The sequence below is a fragment of the Mustelus asterias genome, chromosome 5 (genome assembly GCF_964213995.1).
Source record: "Mustelus asterias chromosome 5, sMusAst1.hap1.1, whole genome shotgun sequence".
In the NCBI taxonomy this organism is placed as follows: Eukaryota; Metazoa; Chordata; class Chondrichthyes; order Carcharhiniformes; family Triakidae; genus Mustelus; species Mustelus asterias.
Genome location: NC_135805.1, coordinates 142605808 through 142633317, shown reverse-complemented (window position 1 = coordinate 142633317; position 27510 = coordinate 142605808). Strand labels below are relative to the sequence as shown.

The 27510-nt window shown below is 47.9% G+C and overlaps 1 protein-coding gene across 2 annotated transcripts in view; it reads left to right on the top strand.

Moving 5' to 3' along the window:
- The first annotated feature begins 2899 nt into the window (after nt 1-2899).
- LOC144493860 (potassium voltage-gated channel subfamily KQT member 5-like) overlaps nt 2900-27510 on the top strand; it is a 281576-nt gene continuing 256965 nt past the window's right edge. For both annotated transcript variants that reach the window (XM_078213434.1, XM_078213433.1), the window contains exon 1: nt 2900-3536. In XM_078213434.1, coding sequence (XP_078069560.1) covers nt 3202-3536 — 335 coding nt within the window. In that variant the 5' untranslated portion in view covers nt 2900-3201. The remainder of the gene's footprint in view (nt 3537-27510) is intronic.

Genomic DNA, 27510 nt, shown 5'->3' with positions numbered 1-27510 from the left:
CCCCCCTTTCCTCCCACCCCTTTCCTCCCCCCTTTCCTCCCCCCCTTTCCCCCCCTTTCCTCCCCCCCTTTCCCCCCCCTTTCCTCCCCCCCTTTCCTACCCCCCTTTCCTCCCCCCCTCTCTTTCCTCCCCCCCTCTCTTTCCTCCCCCTCTCTCTTTCCTCCCCCCCCTCTCTTTCCTCCCCCCCCCCCCTCTCTTTCCTCCCCCCCCCCCTCTCTTTCTCTCTCTCCCTCTCCCCCTCTCTCCCTCCCACTGCTGCTTGTGGTTCCTCACTGGCTGACGCTCTCTGACACTCACTCCCTCCTGCTGCTGGTGAACTTGTGAGTTGAACGGACGCTAACCTTCACTCTGTCAAAGGACAGAGCGGGAAAGCCGGTGCCTTACCTCCCAGACCCCGTCTGCACCAACTGCATCAAACTTATACCACCCCCCCCCCCCACCCCACAGCACACCCACACCAACAACACACACACTCACACCCCCCCCCACACACACACACACAAACCCCTACACACACCCACTCACACACCCCCACACACACACACATATCCCCCCCACACACACACCCCACGCACACATCCCCACCCCCCCCCACACCCCCCCCCCACACACACACACACCCCCACACACACACACACACATCCCCACCTCCCCATCCCCATCACTCTCACTCACCATCAGCCACTCACTCACCATCACTCAGTGAGTGTGCAGCCTGAGGGACTGACTCACTCACTCAACCTGAAGAACTCACTCACTCACTCACTCACACAGCCTGAGGGGCTCACTCACTCACTCAGCATGAAGAACTCAGTCACTCACTCACTCAGCTTGAAGGACTCACTCAGCCTGAGAGACTCACTCACTCACTCACACAGCCTGAGGGACTCACTCACTCTCACTCAGCTTGAAGAACTCACTCACTCAGCCTGAGGGACTCACTCACCCACTCACACAGCCTAAGGGGCTCACTCACTCTCACTCAGCTTGAAGAACTCACTCACTCAGCCTGAGGGGCTCACTCACCCAGCCTGAGGGACTCACTCACTCACACAGCCTGAGGGACTCACTCACTCTCACTCAGCTTGAAGAACTCACTCACTCAGCCTGAGGGACTCACTCACCCACTCACTCAGCCTGAGAGACTCACTCACCCACTCACACAGCCTGAGGGACTCACTCACTCTCACTCAGCTTGAAGAACTCACTCACTCAGCCTGAGGGACTCACTCACCCACTCACTCAGCCTGAGAGACTCACTCACCCACTCACACAGCCTGAGGGGCTCCCTCACTCTCACTCAGCTTGAAGAACTCACTCACCCAGCCTGAGGGACTCACTCACTCACACAGCCTTGAGGGACTCACTCACCCACTCACACAGCCTGAGGGACTCACTCACTCACACAGCCTGAGGGGCTCACTCACTCACTCACTCAGCCTGAGGGACTCACTCACTCACACAGCTTGAAGAACTCACTCACTCACACAGCTTGAGGGACTCACTCACTCACACAGCCTTGAGGGACTCACTCACCCACTCACACAGCCTGAGGGACTCACTCACTCACACAGCCTGAGGGACTCACTCACTCACTCACTCACACAGCCTTGAGGGACTCACTCACCCACTCACAGCCTTGAGGGACTCACTCACTCACACAGCCTGAGGGGCTCACTCACTCACTCTCACTCAGCTTGAAGAACTCACTCACTCAGCCTGAGGGACTCACTCACTCACTCATTCACTCAGCCTGAGGGACTCACTCACTCACACAGCCTGAGGGGCTCACTCACTCCCTCACTCACTCCGAAGAACTCACTCACTCAGCCTGAGGGACTCACTCACTCACTCATTCACTCAGCCTGAGGGACTCACTCACTCACACAGCCTGGGGGGCTCACTCACTCCCTCACTCACTCCGAAGAACTCACTCACTCAGCCTGAGGGACTCACTCACTCTCACTCAGCTTGAAGAACTCACTCACTCAGCCTGAGGGACTCACTCACCCACTCACTCAGCCTGAGAGACTCACTCACCCACTCACACAGCCTGAGGGGCTCCCTCACTCTCACTCAGCTTGAAGAACTCACTCACCCAGCCTGAGGGACTCACTCACTCACACAGCCTTGAGGGACTCACTCACCCACTCACACAGCCTGAGGGACTCACTCACTCACACAGCCTGAGGGGCTCACTCACTCACTCACTCAGCCTGAGGGACTCACTCACTCACACAGCTTGAAGAACTCACTCACTCACACAGCTTGAGGGACTCACTCACTCACACAGCCTTGAGGGACTCACTCACCCACTCACACAGCCTGAGGGACTCACTCACTCACACAGCCTGAGGGACTCACTCACTCACTCACTCACACAGCCTTGAGGGACTCACTCACCCACTCACAGCCTTGAGGGACTCACTCACTCACACAGCCTGAGGGGCTCACTCACTCACTCTCACTCAGCTTGAAGAACTCACTCACTCAGCCTGAGGGACTCACTCACTCACTCATTCACTCAGCCTGAGGGACTCACTCACTCACACAGCCTGAGGGGCTCACTCACTCCCTCACTCACTCCGAAGAACTCACTCATTCAGCCTGAGGGACTCACTCACTCACTCATTCACTCAGCCTGAGGGACTCACTCACTCACACAGCCTGAGGGGCTCACTCACTCCCTCACTCACTCCGAAGAACTCACTCACTCAGCCTGAGGGACTCACTCACTCACTCAGTGAGTGTGAGCCTGAGGCAGGGTACACACACACACACAGACACACACACACACAGAGCGGGATTGCTCCCACACAGAAAAGAGGAATACTGTTCCGGAGTTGGACAAATCCAGGACTCTCCACAACAGCGAACTTTCCTCTGTGTCTCTCCGAACTCGCCAAAGACAGCGGCTCACAGACTCCCGGTCCAGAAGAAGTGAGGAGCGGGGAGAGGGGGTGGAAAGTGAACCCCTCTCGGGCTTGCGTTAATCCCAGACTGGATTCGAATAACAAGACATCTCTGCCGGGGGTGAGTCTCCCGGAGCCAGAGAGAGGAGGGGGTATTAGAGATCCCTCCCTTCGGAGTGAGTGAGTGGAGAGGGTAGGGGTCTCCCTGCCTTGCCCCCCCCCCCCCCCACCCCCACCCCCCGGGTCACCTCAGTGTGTGAACACACGCTGCCCCCATGTAGCTGCTAAGATGCCCCGGAGCCAGAGAGAGGAGGGCGGCCTCTGGATGGAAGCGGGAGGGGGAGACAGAGTGGAGTTTGTTGGGATGTTGGATGTGGAATCGGGGCTGAACCCCGGGCCAGAGTGTGGCCCAGCCCGCGATGGACTGCTCCTGATCAGCGGCTTGGACAGGGCGGAGTGCCGGGGGCCAACAGCTCCGCAGGACAGCCGCCTGACTCGGCTGGACAAAGCGAGGAGGAGGCGATACTGTCCCCACAGGAATGTGCGCTACCGGAGAGTCCAAAACCTCCTGTACAATATTCTGGAGAGACCCCGGAGCTGGGCTTTCACCTACCATGCCTTTGTGTGAGTAACCCTCTCTCTTATTCAGCTTCCAACAGCGGTGACAGGTACCCGTTTTATCCCAGTCCTCAGTCCAGTCAGGACAAACTTTATAAAGTCAGACAAATTGAGAGTTTGAGTCAATTCCGATTTTTTTCTCTCTCCCCTTTGCTAAAAAGATGATCTGTAATGTTTTTATTTGAAATTCGCTTATGGTCGATGCCACATTGCTGAGAATATTTCAGACACCGGGATATTCTTGCTGTTCACCAATAATCTTGGGACCTCAAATGTTGATGAACCCTTGGGTATATTTCAGTGTAATCCATCTGCTATCTGAGAATCGGCCTCAGATAGAGCGGTGTGTCTTTAACTCAATGATTCTAAACTAGAATCGGGTCGAATAAAACAAGCAGAACCAAAAACATAAACTGCTGAGAATACTCAGCAAGTCAGTGAACTTTTAGGATTTATTTAATTAGTGTCACAAATAAGGCTTATATTAACACTGCAATGAAGTTACTGTGAAAATCTCCCAGTCGCGACACTCTGGCGGCTGTTCGGGTACACTGAGGGAGAATTTAGCATGGGAGGAAACCAGAGCACCCGGAGGAAACCCACGCAGACACGGAGAGAATGTGCAAACTCCGCACCGACAGTGACCCAAGCCGGGAATCAAACCCAGATCCCTGGTGCTGTGAGGCAGCACTGCTAACCACTGTGCCACTGTGCAGCCCAGAAAATGTCCAGATAATGTTCCTTCAGGATAATATCTGGAATGTTAATTCTGCTTCCCTTTCCACACACACACACACACACACACACACAAACGCAAACACACACCAGACACAACACACGCACCCACATTCACACACACACAGACATTCACATTCACACACACATGCACACCAGACACATGCACACCAGACACACCACATTCACACACACACACATAGACACACACACACATACACACCAGACACACCACAGACACCCACATTCACACATTCACTCACACACATTGACACACACACACATTCACACACACACGCTGCCAGATCCATGGGATATTATTGTGTGGGTATTTCTTTAATATATATTTTGATTCCTTCACTTTAAAGTTTGTTTAAAGGGTTTATGTTTTCGAGATCAGATCAGTTTAGTACGTTTGTACAGAGGTTGGTTTGAATAGGCGGTGAGTGAATGGCTGTCTGTGTGGAGTTTGCATATTCTCCTCGTGTCTGCGTGGGTTTCCTCCGGGTGCTCCGGTTTCCTCCCACAGTCCAAAGATGTGCGGGTTAGGTTGATTGGCCATGTTAAAATTGCCCCTTAGTGTCCTGGGATGCGTAGGTTAGAGGGATTAGCGGGTAAAATATGTAGGGGTAGGGCCTGGGTGGGATTGTGGTCGGTGCAGACTCGATGGGCCGAATGGCCTCCTTCTGCACTGTAGGGTTTCTATGACTTCTATGAATTTCTCTGTTTCTGCAGTTTAAGCTGTGTATGGGCAGCATGGTGGCACACCGGTTAGCACTGCTGCTTCACAGCGCCAGGGTTTCAATTCCAGCCTCAGGTCACTGTTTGTGTGGACTTTACACGTTCTCCCTGTGTCTGCGTAGGTTTCCTTTGAGTGCTCTGGTTTCCTCCCACAGTCCCAAGATGTGTGGGTTAGGTAGATTGGCCATGCTACATTGCCCCTTATTGTCAGGGGGATTAGCAGGGTAAATGTGTGGGGTTGCGGGAATAAGGTCTGGTGGGATTGTGGTCACTGCAGACTTGATGATCCAAATGGCCTCCTTCTGCAGCATAGGGATTCTATGATTCTAAATATGGACTTTTCTTGGGGTGGCACGGTGGCACAATGGTTAGCACTGCTGCCTCACAGTGCTAGGGAACCAGGTTCAATTCCTGCCTTGGGTCACTGTCTGTGTGGAGTCTTCACGTTCTCCCCATGTCTGTATGTGTTTCTTCCGGGTGCTCGTGTTTCCTCCCACAGTCCAAAGAACATGCTGGTTAGGCGTATTGGCCATGCTAAATTCTCCCTCAGTGTAGCCAAACAGGCACCAGAGTGTGGTGACCAGGGGATTTTCACAGTAACTTCATTGCTGTCTTAATGTAAGCCTACTTGTGACACTAATAAATAAACTTTAAAATGTATTCTCTGGACTGGTCTCTGAAATTGATTGGCAACTCAGATTACCATGGCAGGGGGACATGAGGAGAACAGGTTTTTTTGTCCAAAACTGATTGTCCAGTTAGATAACTTAATTTCTTGTAGAAATTTCTTGATTCATTTCTTTACAGACCGAAAAACCTAAATCGTCCCCGACTGCACCCCCGATGAAAACTTTCCTTCTGGGTCTCTGCTATTCAGCAGCAGTGTGCTGGGCTGAGTAACTGTGCCAGAAAGCACAAGACTCGACTCAGCGCTAACTAATCTATAAATCAACCACAATTAACTCAGAGAGTGAGAGGAAGCAGAAACGGCAGAGTTTGCTGAACACAGGAACTTCATTTCTTTAAAATACATTTTTTCTCTTTCCAATTCTTTTCCCACACCTATTAGTGCACTAAGGCAGAATTTTATCTGTTTCCATCATTAGTTATTCCTGGAACAGGTCGCTAGTCTGTTGCCAGAGGCTTACAACTTCAGGGACGCCATTCCACATCAAGCGTGGCTGACCAGGAGTCTCTCCTTCTCTTACTGCCAGCGATTGGCATGTTTGGAAGGACTCAACCTGTTTGGCCATGTTATAAACAAACATTACTTGGCCATCAGGCATGGTGGCACAGTGCCTCACAGTGCCAGCGACCGGGGTTCGATTCCCGGCTTGGGTCACTGTCTGTGTGAAGTTTGCATGTTCTCCCCCTGTCTGCGTGGGTTTCCTCCAGGTGCTCCAGTTTCCTCCCACAGTCCAAAAGACATGCTGGTTAGGTGCATTGGCCATGCTAAATTCTCCCTCAGTGTACCCAAACAGGAGTGTGGCGACCAGGGGATTTTCACAGTAACTTCATTGCAATGTTAATGTAAGCCGACTTGTGACGCTAATAAATGAAGTAAAATCAAGTCCTCAGGTGGGATTCGAACCCCGAGTTTGTGGTTAAGAGGCAGGGACTCTAATCCACTGTGCCACAAGACCATCAATTTTGTCTGTTGAGCAGTTATTTTTATTTCTAGTTAACTCAGGAGCAAGGTTACTAATAGATACCAGGGCAGCGAGCTATCCGTAACTCCAACATGAAGGATCATAGCTTCATGTAGGATCATCAGCAGATCATAGCTAGGTGTGGCACAGTGGCTTGCATTGCTGCCTCACAGCATCAGGGAGCTGCGTTCAATTCCAGCCTCAGGTGACTGTCTGTGTGAAGTTTGTACGTTCTCCCCATGTCTGCGTGGGTTTCCTCCCACATTCCAAAGATGTGTGGGTTAGGTTGATTGGCCATGCTAAATTGCCCCTTAGTGTGTCAGGGTGATTAGCCAGATAAATTTTTGGGGTTACGGGAATACGGCCTGGGTGAGATTGTTGTCGGCGCAGGATCTAAGGGGCCAAACGGCCTCCTTCTGCAACATAGGGATTCTCTGATTGGTAGAGCCAGCTCCCTGGCAAATAAGAACATTTCAATAGGTAGCTGGAGTGATGCTCGCTGAGTGCACTTCATTCAAACTCAGTGAAGTGTAAAGTAGGTGTTGGAAGCACAGGCATTTTCCCGACATAGATTTGAGGATTCATCTTGTCGCGATCTCATTAGATCAGTCTTGACCTCATTCAAAGGTGGAGCCAATTTTAAAAAACTTTTTTTTCATTCATTCGTGGGACATGGGTGTCGCTGGCTTGCCAGCATTTATTGCCCATCTGAAGTTGCCCTTGCGAAGATGATGGTGATGGTGAGCTGCCTCCTTGAATCGCTACAGTTCACGTGCTGTGGGTTGACCCACAATGCCATTAGGGAGGAAAATCCAGGATTTTGACCCAGCGACTGCGAAGGAATGGTGATATATTTCCAAGTCAGGATGGTGAGTAGCTTGGAGGGGAACTTGCAAGTGGTGGTGTTCCCAGGTATCTGCTGCCCTTGCCCTTCTAGATGGAAGTGGCTGTTGGTTTGGAAGGTGCTGCCTATGGATCTCTGGTGAATTGCTGAAGTGCATCTTGTAGATGTGCACTATCTACAAGAAATTGTCTACTTCTTCTCCAATGGGCTGGAGTTTTCTCCCCCTCCGCAGTGTGTTTCACAGCAACAGGAGGCAGCGGGAGCTTATGGGCCCGGCATTATAGAATCATACAGTGGAGAAGAAGACCATTCAGCCCATTGAGTCTGCACCGACTACAATCCCACCCAGGCCTTATCCCCATAACCCCATGCATTTACCCTAGCTAGTCCCCCAATTTTAGCATGGCCAATCCACCTATCCAGTACATTTTTGGACTGTGGGAGGAAACCGGAGCACCGGAGGAAACACATGCAGACACGGGGAGAATGTGCAAACTCCATGCAGACAGTGACCCAAGCCAGGAATCGAACCCAGGTCCCTGGCGCTGTGAGGCAGCAGCGCTAGTCACTGTGCCACCCAAGAGAGACAAACAAGATCCAGGCTGACAAGATAATGCATTGCACCTGATTTTGGTCTTAATCTGACACTTGATCTGAGCCAAAAGGCCGAGAAGCGATGCCCCATGCCAGCATACAAGGAAGCAGAAGCTGGGAAATTATAGGCCAGTTAGCCTGACCTCAGTCGTGGGTAAGATCTTGGAGTCCATTATTAAGGATGAAGTTATGGAGTACTTGGAAATGCACGGTAAAATAGGGCTCAGTCAGCACGGTTTCATTAAAGGAAGGTCATGTCTGACAAATCCGTTAGAATTCTTTGAGGAGGTAACAAAGAAGTTAGACAAAGGAGAGCCAATGGATATGATTTATTTGGATTTCCAGAAAGCTTTGACAAGGTGCCTTACAGAAGGCTGCTAAATAAGCTGAGAGCCAATGGTGTAAGAGGCAAGGTACTGGCATCGATGGAAGATTGGCTGACCAACAGAAGGCAGAGTGGGGATAAGAGAGTCCTTTTCAGGAAGACAACTGTGGTGTTCCACAAGGGTCAGTATTGGGACCACAACTTTTCACTTTATACATTAATGATCTGGAAGATGGAACTAAGGACATGGTTGCTAAATTTGCAGATGTTACAAAGATATGTAGAGGGACAAGTAGTGTTGAGGAAGTGGGGAGACTGCAGAATGACTTGGACAGGCTAGGAGAATGAGCAAAGTGGCAGATGGAATACAATATGGGGAAGTGTGAGGTTATTATGCACTTTGGTAGGAAGAATAGAGGCGTGGACTATTTTCTAAATGGGGAAAGACTTCGGAAAACTGAAGCACAAAGGGACTTGGGAGTCCTGGTTCAAGACTCTCTTAAAGTTATCGTGCAGGTTCAGTCGGCAGTTAGGAAGGCAAATTCAATGTAAGCATTCATTTTTAGAGGGCTAGAATACAAGAGCATGGATGTACTGCTGTGGCTGTATAAGGTTCTGGTCAGACCCCATTTGTGAGCAGTTGTGGGCCCCATACCGAAGGAAGGATATGCTGGCCTTGGAGGGGTCCAAAGGAGGTTCACAAGAATGATCCCTGTAATGAAGGGTTTGTCATATGAGGAGCGGTTGAGGACTCTGGGTCTATATTCGATGGAGTTTAGAAGGATGAGGGGGGACCTAATAGAAACTTACGGAATACTGAGAGGCCTGGATAGAGTGGACATGGAGAGAGGATGTTTCCACGAGTGGAAAAGATGAGAACTCGAGGGCAGAACCTCAGAGTGAAGGAGGAATTTCTTCAGCCAGAGAGTGATGAGTCTGTGGAACGCATTGTCACAGAAGGCTGTGGAGGCCAGGTCATTGAGTGTCTTTAAGAAACAGATCGATAGGTTCTTAATCAATAAGGTGATCAAAATTTATTGAGTCAGTGGGGATGGGCTGGAGACTGCTGGCTCTCAATGTGTGTATGGGGCTGTTTGGCCTTGGGGGATGCACCATCTTTTATGACTTCCCATAGATCGACTGTCCAGAAGAGATTAGTGAATTGTGAGCTGGGGTACGGACAGGGAATGTGCGGGATAGGGAGCAGGAGCGAGGACAGCGAAGGTGCAGGATAGTGCGTGGGTGTGAGGAAAAGAATTGCTCGGAATAGTGAGTGGGAGTGAGTACAGGGAATGTTCGCAATAGGAGTGGGAGTGAGGGCAGGAAATGTCAGGATAGTAAGTGGGAGCGAGGATAGGGAAGGTTCGGGATAGTGAGTGGGAGTGAGGACAGGGAATGTTCAGGATAGTGAGTGGGAGTGAGGACAGGGAATGTCGGGATAGTGAGTGGGAGTGAGGACAGGGAATGTTCGGGACAGTGAGTGGGAGTAAGGATACGGAATGTTCGAGATAGTGAGTGGGAGTAAGGATAGGGAATGTTCGGGATAGTGAGTGGGAGTAAGGATAGGGAAGGTTCGGGATAGTGAGTGGGAGTGAGGATAGGGAATGTTCGGGATAGTGAGTGGGAGTAAGGGCAGGGAATGTTTGGGATAGTGAGTGGGAATGGGGACAGGAAATGTTGGGGATAGTGAGTGGGAATGAGGACAGGGAATGTTCAGAATAGTGAGTGGCAGTGAGGACAGGGAATGTCGGGATAGTGAGTGGGTGTCAGCATCTGTAGTGTGTCTTGTCTGTGGGGGGTGTAGCACCTGTAGAAGGTGTCTGCGTCTGCAAGGGGTGTAGCATCTGCAAGGAGTGTAGTGTCTGCAGGGATGTAGCGTCTGCGGGGGGTGTAGCGTCTGCGGGGATGTAGTGTCTGCGGGGGGTGTAGCGTCTGCGGGGTGTAGCGTCTGTGGGGGTGTAGTGTCTGCGGGGGTGTAGTGTCTGCGGGGGGTGTAGCGTCTGCGGGGATGTAGTGTCTGCGGGGGTGTAGTGTCTGCGGGGGTGTAGTGTCTGCGGGGGTGTAGTGTTTGCGGGGATGTGGTGTCTGCGGGGGGTGTAGCGTCTGCGGGGGTGCAGTGTTTGCGGGGATGTGGTGTCTGCAGGGGGGTGTAGCGTCTGCGGGGGTGTAGTGTTTGCGGGGATGTGGTGTCTGCGGGGGGGTGTAGCGTCTGCGGGGGTGTAGTGTTTGCGGGGATGTGGTGTCTGCAGGCAGTGTCAGTGTGTGGTATACAGTCTACCTCGGGTTATTCTGCAAAAGGTTAAAAGTTGAATTATTTTCAACACATACTGTCTTATTATAATGTCGTTAAGTGTATGTTTTTAAAATTAGCACAGCATTTCAATCCTTCACAAAACATCCTGATGATATTGAGACGAGTCTTCCTTGGGCTTGGTTGTGGTGGCAGAAGGATGGGGTTGGTCAGGCGGTGGGAATGGGAGGTGGGAAAGTAGTCACGTGGGTGATGGAGCGGGGAGCGTAGCCAGGGTGTTCTCATCAGTAGCTGGCAGTAGTGGAATCAGAGGTGTCAATAGTGTAAGTTACCCAGTGTTCAAAATGGTTTGAATGCTTCTAAGATAAAAGCAAAATACTGCGGTTGCTGGAACCTGAAATAAAAACAGGAAATGCTGGAAATTCTCAGCAGGGCTGACAGCATCTGTAGAGAGAGAATAGAGCCAATGTTTGGGTGTGGATAACCCAGACTCAAAGTGTTGGCTCTATTTTCTCTCCACAGATGCTGTCAGACCTGCTGTGATTTTCCAGCATTTTCAGTTTTTGAATGCTTCTCACTTTTCCTGGGTAACCATTAGGATCAGTAAGTCGAAACCATCCAAAGTGTCCGACTTTCAATTGGAGTTTTCAAGGGTTCCAGCCACAGAGGTTGGAATTCTCCGATCTCGCCCAAGGTTGGGATTCCCCGGTCCCGCTGCAGTGAATGGAGTTGCAAAATTCTCCATTCTCGCTGGCAGCAGCGGGGGAATAACAAGATCATAGAAACATAGAAATGAGAAGCAGGAGGAGGCCATTCAGCCCTTCGAGCCTGCTCCGCTATTCATTATGGTCATGGTGATCACCAAATTCAAAATCCCGATCCCCCCTCACCACAGAGAAGTTGCCCAACAGAAGTTGTAACTTGCCAGGAAATTCCTGGGCGATCCTTTTGTGGGGACAGGCAAAAAACCCTCGGAGCCCCTCTGGGGTACAACCCTCTGGAAAGTGGAAGGTCTGGGCCATTATTTTAAATGAGGGAAGACAATCTTGATATCATTCACATTTCATTCACTGGGGGCAACACAGTGGCACAGTGGTTAGCAGCGCTGCCTCACAGCATCAGGAACCCGGGTTCAATTCCCAGCCTGGGTCACTGTCTGTGCAGTGTTTGCACGTTCTCCCCCGTGTCTGCGTGGGTTTCCTCCGGGTGCTCCGATTTCCTCACGTAGTCAGAAAGACATTCTGGTTAGGTTGATTGGCGATGATAAATTGCCTCAGTGTCAGGGGGATTAGCAGAGAATGCGGTGTTACGGGGATAGGGCCTGGGTGGGATTGTTGGCAGCGCAGGCTCGATGGGCTGAATGGCCTCCTTCTGCACTGTAGGGATTCTATGATTTTATTCTACAGGCAGGTGACTACAATACCTGAACTAGGAGTGTGTTATTGAGCCTGCAGTCAATCAAGCTTAGTAGGAGATGACAGCAAACCAAATCATGATGGATGGGTGAATGGGACATCGGGGGCCCTGTGTGAGCAAGGATGTGCTTGAATCGCGATGACTCACTCTGCTTCTGTTTATGAACAAGACACCAAATGAATATGAAGAAACAGAGCAGAATCTTCCGGCAAAAATCCATTAGCTGCTAAATGGGTCCTTGCAGGCATCTGGAAGTTTCTGACCGGATTTGAAAACAGTAACACTGATCATTCACACTGACAAAAAACGTGTCCGTTATTCACGCACATGGTGCTGTAGTGATAGACAGAGTAGGAAGATTCGGGTTCAGGTCCCTGTAGCTACCCAATAGCTGTCTGCGGTGTTATTCTGTGCCAGAGGGTGCAAAAGGTTTGCCAATCAACAAGCAGTTTCACATCTCACTCAGTGATTCCCACTGGAAACTCTGCGGATGAGCAGGACCAGACATTCCCTCAAGATCCACAGGGGAATAATCTTCCAATTCGCACTGGCCAGACCACAAATCAAAAGCCAGGACAGAAGGCGAGGAGGAAGTGAAGAATATTTAGTAAATCATTCGGTCTTTTGTTCCTTCTCAGTCTTGGTGTTTAATTTAGCAAGCTGTATTGAATTCTGTGATTGTCACCAACTCTTTATCATTTGAAGTAACTGCACTTAACACTGGGTATTACTCAGTGGCTTATTCCATCTTTGCCCAAAGAAATTACCTGCCCTAGATTACGGAGTGAGGTTCGGATCTTTCCACATTGAACCATAGAAACTAGAAGCAGGAGGAGGCCATTCCGCCTTCGAGCCTGCTGTGCCATTCAATCTGATCATGGCTGATCATCAAATTCAATATCCTGATCCCTCCTTCCCCTCATATCCCTTGATTCCTTTAGCCCCAAGAGCCAGATCTAATTTCTTCTTGAAATCACACAACATTTTGACCTCAACTACATTCTGTGGTAAAGAATTCCATACATTCACCACCCCTTTGGGTGAATTAGTTTCTCCTCACTTCAGTTCAAGAAGGTTTACCCCTTATCCCCAAACTACAATCCCTAGTTATGGACTCCCCCACCATTGGGAACATTCTTTCTGAATCTGCCTTGTCTAATCCTGTTAGAATATTATAAGTTTCTGTGAGATCCCCTCTCACTCTTCCAAACTCCAATGAATACAATCCAAATTCCTCATATGACAGACCTGCCATCCCAGAAAACAGCCTGGTAAACCTTGGCTGTACTCCCTCTATAGCAAGGACATCCTTCCTCAGATAAGGATACCAAATGTCATTTCACTCTGATGTTGTCATTGCACTGTCCCCTAGCATAGCTCCATAACCAATTATATGAAATTAAAATAGTTGTCATCAGAATTTCCCCCTCTCATTATCTGGTGTTTCCTGGTTGCAATACTGATTATTTTTGAAGCTGTGTGATTGGTGTATGGAGTTGGGGTTTTAGCAGAGAGGGAGAGGATTGGAGATTGAAAATTTGGATGTTGCTGCCCGCATCAAATGCCCCTGTTATCAGTTTTGCTGCATATAATTATCAATAATCCTGTGCATGTATTTATATAATGTACGTACATGTATATCATATATGCAACATATAGAGCTTGTGTGCATGTGGACAATCATTGTACAATATTAAAGTCAGTGTGTGTGTATATATAGATGCATAATTATGCATACAATATGTAAGGCTGTGCGCATATAGTTCCCACATCTTCGATATTACACGCACACACACACTCAAATGCACACATGCTCACATACATACGCACATGCACACACGAAGGCACACACACACAGAGGCACACACATGCGCGCACACACACAAACACACACACACATACACACATGTGCACACACACACACACACATGGACACACGCACAGGTGCACACACATAGACTCACACACGCACTCACACTCACACACACACATACGGTTGGCTGGTCTCTTTCAGACCGGAGAGAGGCAAACTGAATTTATTTATCCTCCCACCAACTGTCTGTAAGCAGAGGTATTGTGAATTATCTTTAAACCAGGCAGTGGCATATTCTCTCCACACTGTCAGTTTGTGTGGGCCAATTTTCTATGTAACACACAGCAAACTCTCTTTATGATTAATTCAGAAGGTTAGATTTTTTTCATTTTCAAACCCAGAAGAGTTGGAGGTGGGGGCCAGTGGCCGGGGTGGGGGCAGGGACAGGACGGAGAGAACACATGCACACATACAATAAGGGGCAGGGATACAAAGAGGGAGTTTTTACAACCATGGAAAACAGCAGTAAAAGAACCGCAGGAATGAACCTTAGTTCATGTGATTTCCAGAGTCCAGAAAGTCCGATTCCATACGGTGTTGCCTTTGTGGAGAGAGCAGCATGAAAAAAATAAATGACAATGCAGTACAAAGGGATTTCAGTGCTTCGACTGTTTGGCAGGCAATGATCAGGGACCTGTAAAATCGAGCAGGCTTTGAGGAATTGAGAGATTCTGCTTTGCCACCGGGAAGCTCTGCTGGTGCCTTTTCCACTTGGAAATAATCAGCAGACTGCTCTGATTCTCAGTTCTCAAATCAATATAGAGATTTCAGGAAGCTCACTGAGTCAAGTGACCTTCTCCACAATGATATGAAAAGGGATATTTATCTGGTGGTCCCAGTCTGGCCTTTGTGTTATGGCTTATAATGTCCCAGTTTTTAGCTTCTGAAACAATCACCATCCATTTTGAGGATTCTGTTTCGGGGAACCATCGTCTGAGCAGACCCTATGACCCCACTAGAGGGTTAAGCTTATCATGAGACAAATGTTATATATATTGTCATGGAATAAGGGTTATTGATGTACAGAAAGAAAGGAGTAGGAATAAATGAGTCATTTACAGATTGGCAGGCTGTTACTAGCAGAATGACGGAAGGCTCAATACTTGGGCCTCAGGTATTTACAATTTATATTAATGTGTTTGATAAAGGAACAAATTGCGGTGTCCAAATTATCTGATGATACAAATTTAGGTGGGAAAGTAACCAGCGAGGAGGCTGCAGAGGGATATGGACAGTTTGATTAGTGGTTAAGAACCTGGCAGACACAATGGAACCCATGCACCCCGGAGATACTCTCTTCCACCTTCTTCCACCGAGAAATAAATAGAAAAATGTATCAGATCTTGTACCAAGAGACTCAAGGACAGCTTCTTCCCTGTGGCCGTCAAATTTTCGAATGGACCTACTTGATATTAGATTGATCTTTCTCTACACCGGAGCTATGACTGTAACAGTACATTCTGCAACCTCTCCTTTCCTTCTCTATGAATGGTATGCTTTGTCGGTATAGCGCGCAAGAAACAATACTTTTCACTGCATACTAATACATGTGACAAGAATAAGTCAAATCAAATCAACGTGACAAAGTGTGAATTTGTCCACTTTGATAGGAAGTATTAAAGAGGCAGAATAATTTTGAATGCTGAGAGACTGGGTAAAGTTTGCATTCAAAAGTATTATCGGCTATTAATGTAAACACTTCCCAAGCATTCCAGAGTAATGTGACAAACCAAGGATAGGAGTCGATGCAAATCCTCGAAACAATCTTCCCTTTATTTAACACTTTAGGTACCAAACTCAAACTTACAACAGTTGCAACACATTAACTTTTTACTGAACTTAACCCTTAACAGATCATTAGCTCTAATTCTTTAACTGAAATCACCGACTACCCATTTTAGAACAAAATAGCCTGGTCCACTCCTGATGTAGAATCTGTCCTCATGATGTTTCCCTGAAGATGTTGTTCAGGGCACCCTTGTGACGGTTGATCTCTGAATTATCACTGGAATCAAAGGGCTGAAGATGTGCCTTTATCCCCAGAACCTTCCAGAAACATCTGTGACACCCAGCTAATGGTGCCACTGGAAACCTATCACATTGCTTGACGAGGCCAGTGGAGTTACTTGCAAACAACTCCATAATGCTCAGTTCAAATGTCACGTTGGGTCACATTGCCTGATCCCCTCTCGGTGCCATCAGGTCTAACTCAAAGTCAACAACTGCCTATATTTGATCAACACAGGAAGTGTCAGATCACAGCTCACACAGCAGACCACAGCAACAACAACTCCACTACCTGCATTTGTTTTTTAATTATTAAAAATCCCAACATGCATAAATCTCAGTTACAATTGTTTTATTCATTCATGGGACATGGGCGTCGCTGGCTGGGCCAGCATTAATTGCCCATTCCGAGTTGCCCTTGAGGAGGGCAATTGAGAGTCAGCACATTGCTGTGGACCTGGAGTCACATGTAGGCCAGACCAGTTAAGGAAGGCAGATTTCCTTCCCGAAAGCTCATTAGTGAACAAAATGGGCTTTTCCAACAATTGACAATGGTTTCATGGTCATAGATTCTTAGTTGTTGATACTTTTTTATTGAATTCAAATTCTACCACCTGCCGTGGCAGGATTTGAACCCCGGTCCTCAGAACATTAGCTGAGTTTTTGGATGAATAGTCTAGTGATAATACTACCAGGCTATCACCTCCCGCTGGCTCTTTAAGGCCAATATTGCCGTTATTGTTGTTAAAATGATCATTGTAGTGTTACGATGTGGATGTTGACACCCTTTAAATAGGTGTTTTGTGTCGGTCTTCACGGTGGAAGACACAAATAATTTACCGAATATTAACGATCGAGTGTTGGTCGGAGGAGAGGTACTCAATTCAATTATTGTTACTAGAGAGGCAGTGCTTGGTAGACTAATGGGACTGAAGGTGGACAAGTCCCCGGGCCCGGATGGAATGCATCCCAGGGTACTGAAAGAAATGGCTGAGGTAATAGCGGATGCGTTAGTAGTTATTTATCAAAATTCACTGGACTCTGGGGTAGTGCCAGCTGACTGGAAAATGGCTACTGTTACGCCGCTGTTTAAAAAAGGAAGTAGACTAAAGGCGGGTAACTGCAGGCCAGTTAGCTTAACGTCTGTAGTTGGGAAAATGCTGGAATCCATCATTAAAGAAGAAATAGCAGGCCATCTAGATAAGAATGGTTCGATCAAGCAGATGCTGCATGGATTCATGAGAGGAAAGTCGTGTTTGACGAACTTACTGGATTTTTATGATGATGTGACTAGTGTGGTTGATGGAGGGGAACTGGTAGATATGGTGTTTTTGGATTTCCAAAAGGCATTCGATAAGGTGCCTCACAAAAGGTTGCTGCAGAAGATTGGGGTACACGGAGTTGGGGATAGGGTGTTAGCGTGAATTGGATATTGGCTATCCAACAGGAAGCAGAGAGTTGGAATAAATGGGTGCTTTTCTGGTTGGCAGATGGTGACTAGTGGCGTGCCGCAGGGATCGGTGCTGGGACCTCAACTGTTTACTATTTACATAGATGATCTGGAGGAGGGGACTGAGTGTAGGGTAACAAAGTTTGCCGACAACACGAAGATAAGTGGGAAAGTGAATTGCGTGGAGGAAGCGGAAGGTCTGCAGAGAGAATTGAATAGGCTGAGTGAGTGGGCGAGGATCTGGCAGATGGAGTATAACGTTGGCAAATGCGAGGTTATTCACTTTGGAAGAAATAATAGCAAATTGGATTATTATTTAAATGGAAAAAAATTACAACATGCTACTGTGCAAGGGACCTGGGGGTCCTTGTGCATGAGTCGCAAAAACTTAGTCTGCAAGTACAACAGGTGATCAAGAAGGCAAATGGGATGTTGGCCTTTATCGCGAGGGGGATAGAATATAAAAGCAGAGAAGTCTTGCTGCATCTGTACAAGGCATTGGTGAGGCCGCAGCTGGAATACTGTGTGCAGTTTTGGTCCCCTTACTTGCAAAAGGATATATTGGCCTTGGAGGGAGTGCAGAGAAGGTTCACCAGGTTGGTACCGGAGATGAGGGGTGTAGATTATGAGGAGAGATTGAGCAGATTAGGTTTGTACTCGTTGGAGTTTAGAAGGCTGAGGGGTGATCTTATAAAGGCATATAAGATAATGAAGGGGCTGGATAGGGTAGAAGTGGAGAGATTCTTTCCACTTAGAAAGGAAACCAGAACCAGAGGGCACAGCCTCAAAATAAAGGGGGGTCAGTTTAGAACAGAGTTGAGAAGGAACTCCTTCTCTCAGAGGGTGGTGAATCTCTGGAATTCTCTGCGCACTGAAGTGGTGGAGGCTACCTCGTTGAGTATGTTTAAATCACGGATAGATGGATTTCTAATCGGTAGGGGAATTAAGGGTTATGGGGAGCAGGCGGGTAAGTGGAACTGATTCACTTCAGATCAGCCATAATCTTATTGAATGGCGGGGCAGGCTCGAGGGGCTAGATGGCCTACTCCTGCTCCTATTTCTTATGTTCTTATGTTCTTTTGAGACATAACGTTGAATTCCCCCAAAGAGGAAGACCTCACCTTGTGAGTGGGAAGGTGTGAACAGTTCTTCAGTAATGTTTAGTTGGTAACTAACAGAAATACCAGACACTCACTTTAAAATAAACACAACAATTTATTTATTTCACGAACAGGGAAATTTAACTAAACAAGAAACATACCAAATAAAATAAGATGCTAATGGAATGCAGTTCAAATAAATACAATGCCCATTCATTAACCAAAAAAATATATAGTAATAGAATTCAGTCACTCTCAAAATATACAACCAGGTTTGTGGCTTTTGGAATCTTTGGGAGTTCTTCTGTTGGTTCCTCTGTCTGTAAGTTCTTTCTGATATGTTAGATATTTCGCTCCTTAGATGCTGCGTTCTCTGAAGAGGTATCTGAAGCTGGCAGAGTTGAGAGCTGCTCTCTCCCTCTCGAGGCTTGAGAGGTGGATGTTTTCCTGTTCCTCCCCCCAAGCCCCCCACCTCTCTCCACTCCCCCCCCCCCCACCCCCCCACCCCCACACTCTCGTTTATCCCTGTGATACCTATCAATTTTCCGACAATAGGATTGGTCTGATGTCAACACCATCAAATTCAAACCTTGTCGGATCTTGGCAGCTGAGTGTCTGCTTTAAATTGATTGGGCAAAATTCAAACAAAAACAGGTTGTCTTGTCAAGGTTTGACTTTTCAATACAAACGTTTCAGCTTAGACTCTGGATGTACTTCGCATATTAAACATCCAAGCAGTGAAGCAAACATCAGCTTTTAAAGTGTCCACGCAATGTTTTTTCCTCGAGCATTTTTACAATTTCTTACATCTTTACCAACATCAAATTCCATCTTCTCAAACTCAACTTCACAACTGTAGTTGTTTCTTCACCGTCCACAAACGGGCCTGGGTGACCTTGTACGTGAATCACAGGGAGTTAACATGTAGGTACAGCAAGCGATGATTAATGCAATGGTAAGTTAGCTTAGTATAAGAATAATGGACTCTTGCTACAAATATATAGCTCATTAGTGACACCAGAACTGGAGTATTGGTCTAAGGAAGGTTCTACAGTGAATGCGACAAGTTCATTAGACTGGGTCCTGCAGGATTGCCCTATGAAGTGAGATTGAGTAGATTAGGAGAGTACCTGGAGTTTAGAAGAATAGGAGGTGATCTAATTGAAACAAATAAAATTCTTAGTGCCTTTCTCCTGCCTTTTCCCAGTACCCCCGCACATTGTTTTATTCAAATAATCATCTAATGCCTTCTTGATTGCCTCAATTGAATCTGCCTCCACCAGACTCCCTGTCAGCGTATTCCAGGCACAACCACTCGCTGTGTGGAAAAAAAATCACATCACATTTGTATCCTTTGCAAATCATTTTAAATCTGTGCCCTCTCGTACTAAATCCTTTCACGAACGGGGTAAAGATTTTCTCCATAATTCACGATTGTAATTATGTGTGTTTATCTGACATTTATAGCCTCTAGTTATGGTCTTCCCTACATCCACCTTAAGAATTGATTTAATAATCTTAAAGGCCTCAATCAGATGGCCCCTCTGTCAATTATTCTTGAGAGAGAAGAGCTCCAGACTACTGAGTATTTCCTGACAGTCATAACTTTTCAGTTCAGATTTCACCTTTCAATTCTTTCTTCAACTTTCTGATTTATTTCTGTATCCATTTGATAACATGGAGAGCTGAACTGTTCACAGTACTTCCGAGCGTGGTCTGACTAATGTTTAACACAAGTTTCTGAACATAATTTCTCTGCTTTATAATTCTGGGCGAGATTCTCAGGCCTCCCAGTCCCATGTTTCCCGGCGGTGCGGGGGGGTGATGCATTGTTTGCTAGCGTTGGGATTCTCTGGTCCTGCTGCTGTCTGTGGGACTTCCCACTGATGTCACCGCACACCAGCAGGAAACCCACGAGCAGGGGTGCATTGTCGGCGGGACCAGAGAATCCTCCTGGTGTGAACGGCTAGAGAATTCAGGCCTCTGTCTCTCAAGAAATGGAACCAAAGTTTTCAGTCTGTTTTTTTTAATGGGCCAATTAACTTGTCATGGGCCAATGACTATTTTTTGAGATTTGTGTGTCTGTCGGGAGGGATCCTCCCTCACTACATTGGGGACCTGGGGTGGAGGCTGGTGCCCACAGCAGTAACATACAATCGTAAACTGCACTGGATCATGTGGCCCCCAGAAACTTGCCCCGTTTGCGATCTTGTGGAGTCCGTGGGCTTGGTCTGCGTTGAATGTTATGAGCTGCACTCCCTTTTTAGTTATCTCAAAAACCTTTTAACTGATGTTTTGATTGCACTTCAGTCCCACGCTCCTGGTATATGGGTACCCGGTGCGGAGAGGATGGGGAAGGAGGAGGACATCCTCGTGAACCTGGGCCTGGCAAAATGAGCTATTAACAGATCCAGGCGGCGGGTGACCGAGAAGATCATCTGACCCGACTGTCTGCCCCTCTATCTCGGCTACATTCGCATCCGGGTGTCCCTGGAGAGGGAGTATGCAGTGTCCAAGGACACCATCGAGGCCCTCTGTGCTCATTGGGCATCGCAGGGACTGGGGTGCATTATCAGCCCCTTTAATCACATTTTGGTTAATGTTTTAAGTTTCCTTTCTGCTTTGCTTTTTGTTTCACTACAGTTCCCTTCTTTTTGGGGGCTGTCCTTCTTGCTTTGCCCCTGAGACTGTTCAATTTGGTTTATGTGGTTGGCATTAAAAAAATTCCCAACATCCCTCTGCTCCTCTGCCTCTGCCCCAACCGGAGCTTATTCTCCAAGCATTACATCATCTCCTTGTTCCTCCTGCCATAATGTAGCACTGAGCTATGCTAAAGTTCTTTTGCCAGTTACATGGTCATTATTAATGCCCTCTTGTATTTTGTCACCCTCTTTCACCTTTACATTAACGAATCGCAACTACCTCACCCCACCCAACTAGCTATTTGCTGTCATTTGCAAATTGTAAGATTATTCAACTGATTTCAAAAAGTGTTCGCAGTGATCCCAGCATCCATCCTGATGGAACACCACTTCCAAACTTTCACCAGTCCTTAATCCTGATTCTCTGATGTCAATGTCTTATTGATAACAAAGAACAAAGAAAATTATAGCACAGGAACAGGCCCTTCAGCCCTCCAAGCCTGCACCAACCATGTTGCCCGTCTAAACTAAAACTCCCAAACCATCAGGGGACCATATCCCTCTATTCCCATCCTATTCATGTTTTTGTCCAGATGCCCCTTAAAAGTCACTATCGTATCTGCTTCCACTACCTCCCCCGGCAGTGGGTTACAGGCACCCACCACATTGCTGAGGTTTAATGGTGATGGCATTGTGAAAGCGGTGATGGGCATTTATACCCTATAGGAGGCTGCGATTCAATTTAATTGGTTTAAGCAAAATAGTTAAAATGGAGAGAACTGGCGGGTGGCGTAACTCAGTCAATAAACTCTCTCTCAGCAAGGAAAGCAGCTGTGTCTTAGTTTTAATTTCACCAACTGGCATGGATCTAATTTACAGTTGATTTCTGTTTTATAGTCAGCCTGCAATCCATTCTGCCACTTGTGCCCTGACTGTACATGTTGTGACCTTTCTCAGCAGAATATTATGGCTACTTTATTGAAAATTCAAGTTGATCTTGTCTGTTTGTTACCATATCTAGTCGTTCTGTCACTTCTGCAATGAGATTGGGAAATAATCTTCCACTTTTAGATCTGTGCCATTTTTTATTATGTTTTCAGGATCTAAATGTGAATCTATTGCATCTTTCAGCAAACTTTCCATGATCTCTCCTCCCACTAACATTCAACTAACTGGTCAATAGCTCCTCAGACTTGTTCAAAGTACTCCTTCAGTACTGACCCTCTGACAGTGCAGCACTCCCTCAATACTGACCCTCTGACAGTGCGGCACTCCCTCAACGCTGACCCTGTGACAGTGCGGCACTCCCTCAATACTGACCCTGTGACAGTGCAGCACTCCCTCAGTACTGACCCTGTGACAGTGCGGCACTCCCTCAGCACTGACCCTCTGACAGTGCGGCACTCCCTCAATACTGACCCTGTGACAGTGCGGCACTCCCTCAATACTGACCCTCTGACAGTGCGGCACTCCCTCAATACTGACCCTGTGACAGTGCGGCACTCCCTCAGCACTGACCCTGTGACAGTGCAGCACTCCCTCAATACTGACCCTCTGACAGTGCGGCACTCCCTCAGTACTGACCCTCTGACAGTGCGGCACTCCCTCAATACTGACCCTGTGACAGTGCAGCACTCCCTCAGCACTGACCCTGTGACAGTGCGGCACTCCCTCAGCACTGACCCTCCGACAGTGCAGCACTCCCTCAGTACTGACCCTCCGACAGTGCGGCACTCCCTCAGTACTGACCCTCTGACAGTGCGGCACTCCCTCAGTACTGACCCTCTGACAGTGCAGCACTCCCTCAGTACTGACCCTCTGACAGTGCGGCACTCCCTCAGTACTGACCCTCTGACAGTGCGGCACTCCCTCAGTACTGACCCTCTGACAGTGCAGCACTCCCTCAGCACTGACCCTCCGACAGTGCAGCACTCCCTCAGTACTGACCCTCCGACAGTGCGGCACTCCCTCAGTACTGACCCTCTGACAGTGCGGCACTCCCTCAGTACTGACCCTCTGACAGTGCGGCACTCCCTCAGTACTGACCCTCTGACAGTGCAGCACTCCCTCAGTACTGACCCTCTGACAGTGCAGCACTCCCTCAGTACTGACCCTCTGACAGTGCGGCACTCCCTCAGTACTGACCCTCTGACAGTGCTGCACTCCCTCAGTACTGACCCTCTGACAGTGCAGCACTCCCTCAGTACTGACCCTCTGACAGTGCAGCACTCCCTCAGCACTGACCCTCTAACACTGCAGCACTCCCTCAGTACTGCACTGTATTGTGAGTCACGAACCTAGTAACCCCATTCACAGGCGAAAGGGATACTTACTGAGATCAGTTTTCAAATTTTTAATTGACTCCATCTGTGGTTAAAAAAAAACTTCTCCCTCATTGCACTCAGAGCAAAATATCTGTTAATTTTAATTCTAATTATATGGCCTCCCCACCCCCGTCCCCCCCCCCCCCCGCCCCCCCGCCCCCCCACCCCCACATCCCCACCAGAGAGAGTTGTTTCACTGAATCCACTTCGTCCAATCCTTCCATCATTAAACATTGCTCAGATAACTTATTTAATCTCAGGGGAAAGCAACTGAAATTTATGCACACTATCCTCGCAATTCAACATGTTCCGCCCTCAGCCTATTCCTTTGAAGCCGCATTCCCGCAAGGCCAATACATTTTTCCTGAGGTGTGACGCCCAGAACTGAATGCAATATTCCAACAGGGGTCCGGCCAAGCTTCTGTCGAACTGAATCATAACTTCCTGCCCCTTTTTAATTCCAGTTCATACAAATCCAAACATTCCATTCACCCTTAATATCATCAATGTTCATTCCTGAGCACCAGCTCTGGTTTCTGTACCTGTACATCCCTTTGCCTTTCCAGTTTCTAGTCTCTTTGCTATTGAGAATATTTTGAATTCTCATTCTTTGCTCCAAAGTGGGTGACCTCGCACAGAATTCCATCTGACAATGTTTTACCCACCCATCCGATCTCAGTCCTGATGTAACTTCCTGCATCTTACTGTGCTTCTTTGCTATGTCATCCTTAAATTTGAATATGCGTACATGTCTCTATTCCTTGATGCATACGCTGCAAAGCTGAGGACCCAGTATCGACCCCTGTGGAACATTCCATTTAAAACAAAGAACAAGGAAAATTACAGCACAGGAACAGGCTCTTCGGCCCTCCAAGCCTGCACCGACCATGCTGCCCAATTGAACTAAAGCCACCTACCCTTCCGGGGACCCTATCCCTCTATTCCCATGCTATTCATGCACTTGTCAAGACTCCCCTTAAAAGTCACTATCGTGTCTTCTTTATTGGAGAATAGATCCCTCACCATGGGTGCCACGGTGGCACAGTGGTTAGCACTGCTGCCTCACAGCGCCAGGGACCGGGGTTCGATTCTCTGCTCGGGTCACTGTCTGTGCGGAGTCCGCACGTTCTCCCTGTGTCTGCGTGGGTTTCCTCCGGATGCTCCGGTTTCCTCCCACAGTCTGAAAGACGTGCTGGTTAGGTGCATTGGCCATGCTAAATTCTCCCTCAGTGTACCTGAATAGGCATCAGAGTGTGGCGACTAGGGGGTCTGCACAGTATCTTCATTGCAGTGTTAATGTAAGCCTACTTGCAACACTAATAAATAAATAAACTTTCATTTCTACTTTCATTCACCTTCCAAACTATGTTACAAACTTACCTTCAGTTGTGTGCTTTCACTTTGTCTAATAGTTTCTTGTACAGAACATTTTCAAAGGAATACGATATCCCATACAGACACATCCAAAGATATTTTCCTAATCCATCATGTTAGTGGCCTCCTCAAAATATTTAGCTAGGTTAGTCAGAGATCCAAGATCTCCAATTCCTCTGTCGCTTTTCTTGCTCCTCCTTCAGACACCGTTCCCTTATGATTGGCGACCATGGACTTCCATGGGATTGGTCCATGAATGTGCTTGGCAGAGTTTGCAATTGGCCTCCGCGGTGTGGCTGACCAGGAAATTCTCCCACTCTTACTGCCTGCCATCAGGCACGGTTTTTAAAATTTATTCATGGGACATGGGCGTCACTGGCTGGCCAGCATTTATTGCCCATCCCTAGTTGCCCGAGGGCATTTGGGAGTCAACCACATTGTTGCGGCTCTGGACTTACATGTAGGACAGAGGACGGCAGATTTCATCCAAGGCTGTGCGGGTTAGGTTGATTGGCCATGCTAAATTGACCCTAGTGTCAGGGGGATTAGCGGGGTAAATGTGTGGAGTTACGGGAATAGGGCCTGGGTCGGATTGTTGTCAGTGCAGACTCGATGGGCCGAATGGTCTCCTTCTGCACTGTAGGGATGCGATGATTGTTCTATGATTTCCTTCCTAAAGGACATTAATGAACCAAATGGGTTTTTCCGACAATTGAGAACGATTTCAGGATCATCAGTCGACTCTTAATTCCAGATCGGCATGGTAGCACAATGGTTAGCACTGCTGCTTCACAGCTCCAGGGACCTGGGTTCGATTCCCGGCTTGGGTCACTGTCTGTGTGGAGTTTGCACATTCTCCTCGTGTCTGCGTGGGTTTCCTCCGGGTGCTCCGGTTTCCTCCCACAGTCCAAAGATGTGCGGGTTAGGTTGATTGGCCATGTTAAAAATTGCCCTTAGTGTCCTGGGATGCGTAGGTTAGAGGGATTAGTGGGTGGATATGGGGGTAGGGCCTGGGTGGGATTGTGGTCGGTGCAGACTCGATGGGCCGAATGGCCTCTTTCTGTACTGTAGGGTATCTATGATATCTTTTATTGAATTCAAATTCCACCAGCTGTCATGGCGGGATTTGAACCCGGGTCCCCAGATCGTTAGCTGAGTTTCTAGATTAACAGTCTAGCAACAACACCACTAGGCCATCGCCTCCCCTGGGGTTGTGCAATGTTTTTCTTTCAGCTGGACGCTGTTTCTGCTCGGGGGGGGAGGAAATTAACTTGGGTTTTAATTCCAAACCATGACCGGTGCCCGGCTGGATTGTGCTGAAACTGTGATGCTTTTGTAGTCAAATAGCTTGCCAAGTAATTCTGGCTGACATCTGAAAACTGGCTGATTGGATGAGCTGTAAGAGGGTGTAAGGGTGCATGTGAAACATTTCTCAGCATCTCCAGGAGAGGAAGGAAGAGGTGAAAAGGATGATAAAATGTTTGCCTGAATAAATTCACCCCTAACCCATCAGATTTCAGAAAACTCACAAGTGTTTTAGGAGTCTTTCGACTTTTGCAGTTGTTGGTCAAAATTGGCTGGAGTCAGATGGAGTTTGGCAGGGATAAGAGGATACAAAGCTGTTTAATCAAACAAAAATGTTCGGAAAGGTTAGATAAATATAATTATGGAAGTGAACTGCTATTGTTCTTAATGCTTTTTACTTTAAGGATGATTTGATTTAGCCACCATGTGCACCTAAGTTATGTTTGGATAAGTGGAGTCATTTCGGGCAATGGGAAATGTGGAAGAAAAGGCAGCGTAGTGTTCCGATGTTTTTTTCTTGTTAAATAAAGCCTGGATAAGAACTCGGATCGTGCATCAAGGGGTGAGCATTGGTATTTATTCATTGTCAAGCTAATGGAATGAGCAGTTGACTACCGTGTAATATAAGACAAGCTTCGCACTCACATTCACCCTGTACCAGTGTAAAATGTACAGATGGGAAAACCACACAAGAGGATTAACGTCTGAAAGTTTTTTAAAAAGCAGCTCAGTTCATCTTTCACTCAGCCCTTGTGGAGGACTGTTGGAGAAAATCTTACAAACGTGCAGGAGCCCAAGGGGAGGGGATGGGGTTGGGGGGAAGGACGGCACAGTGGTTAGCACTATTGCCTCACAGCGCTAGGGACCCGGGTTCGATTCTCAGCTTAGGTCACTGTCTGTGTGGAGTTTGCACATTCTCCGTGTGTCTGCGTGGGTTTCCTCCGGGTGCTCCGGTTTCCTCCCACAGTCCAATGATGTGTGGGTTAGGTGGATTGCTTAGTGTCAGGGGACTAGTGAAGGTAAATACATGAGGTTGTGGGGATAGGGCCTGGGTGGGATTGTGGTCAGTGCGGACAGTGATTAGCACTGCTGCTTCACAGCTCGAGGGACCTGGGTTCGATTCCCAGCTTGGGTCACTGTCTGTTTGCACATTCTCCCCGTGTCTGCGTGGGTTTCCTCCGGGTGCTCCGGTTTCCTCCCACAGTCCAAAGATGTGCGGGTTAGGTTGATTGGCCACACTAAAAAATTGCCCCTTAGTGTCCTGAGATGCATAGGTTAGAGGGATTAGCGGGTAAATATGTAGGGATAGGGGGGTAGGGCCTGGGTGGGATTGTGGTCGGTGCAGACTCG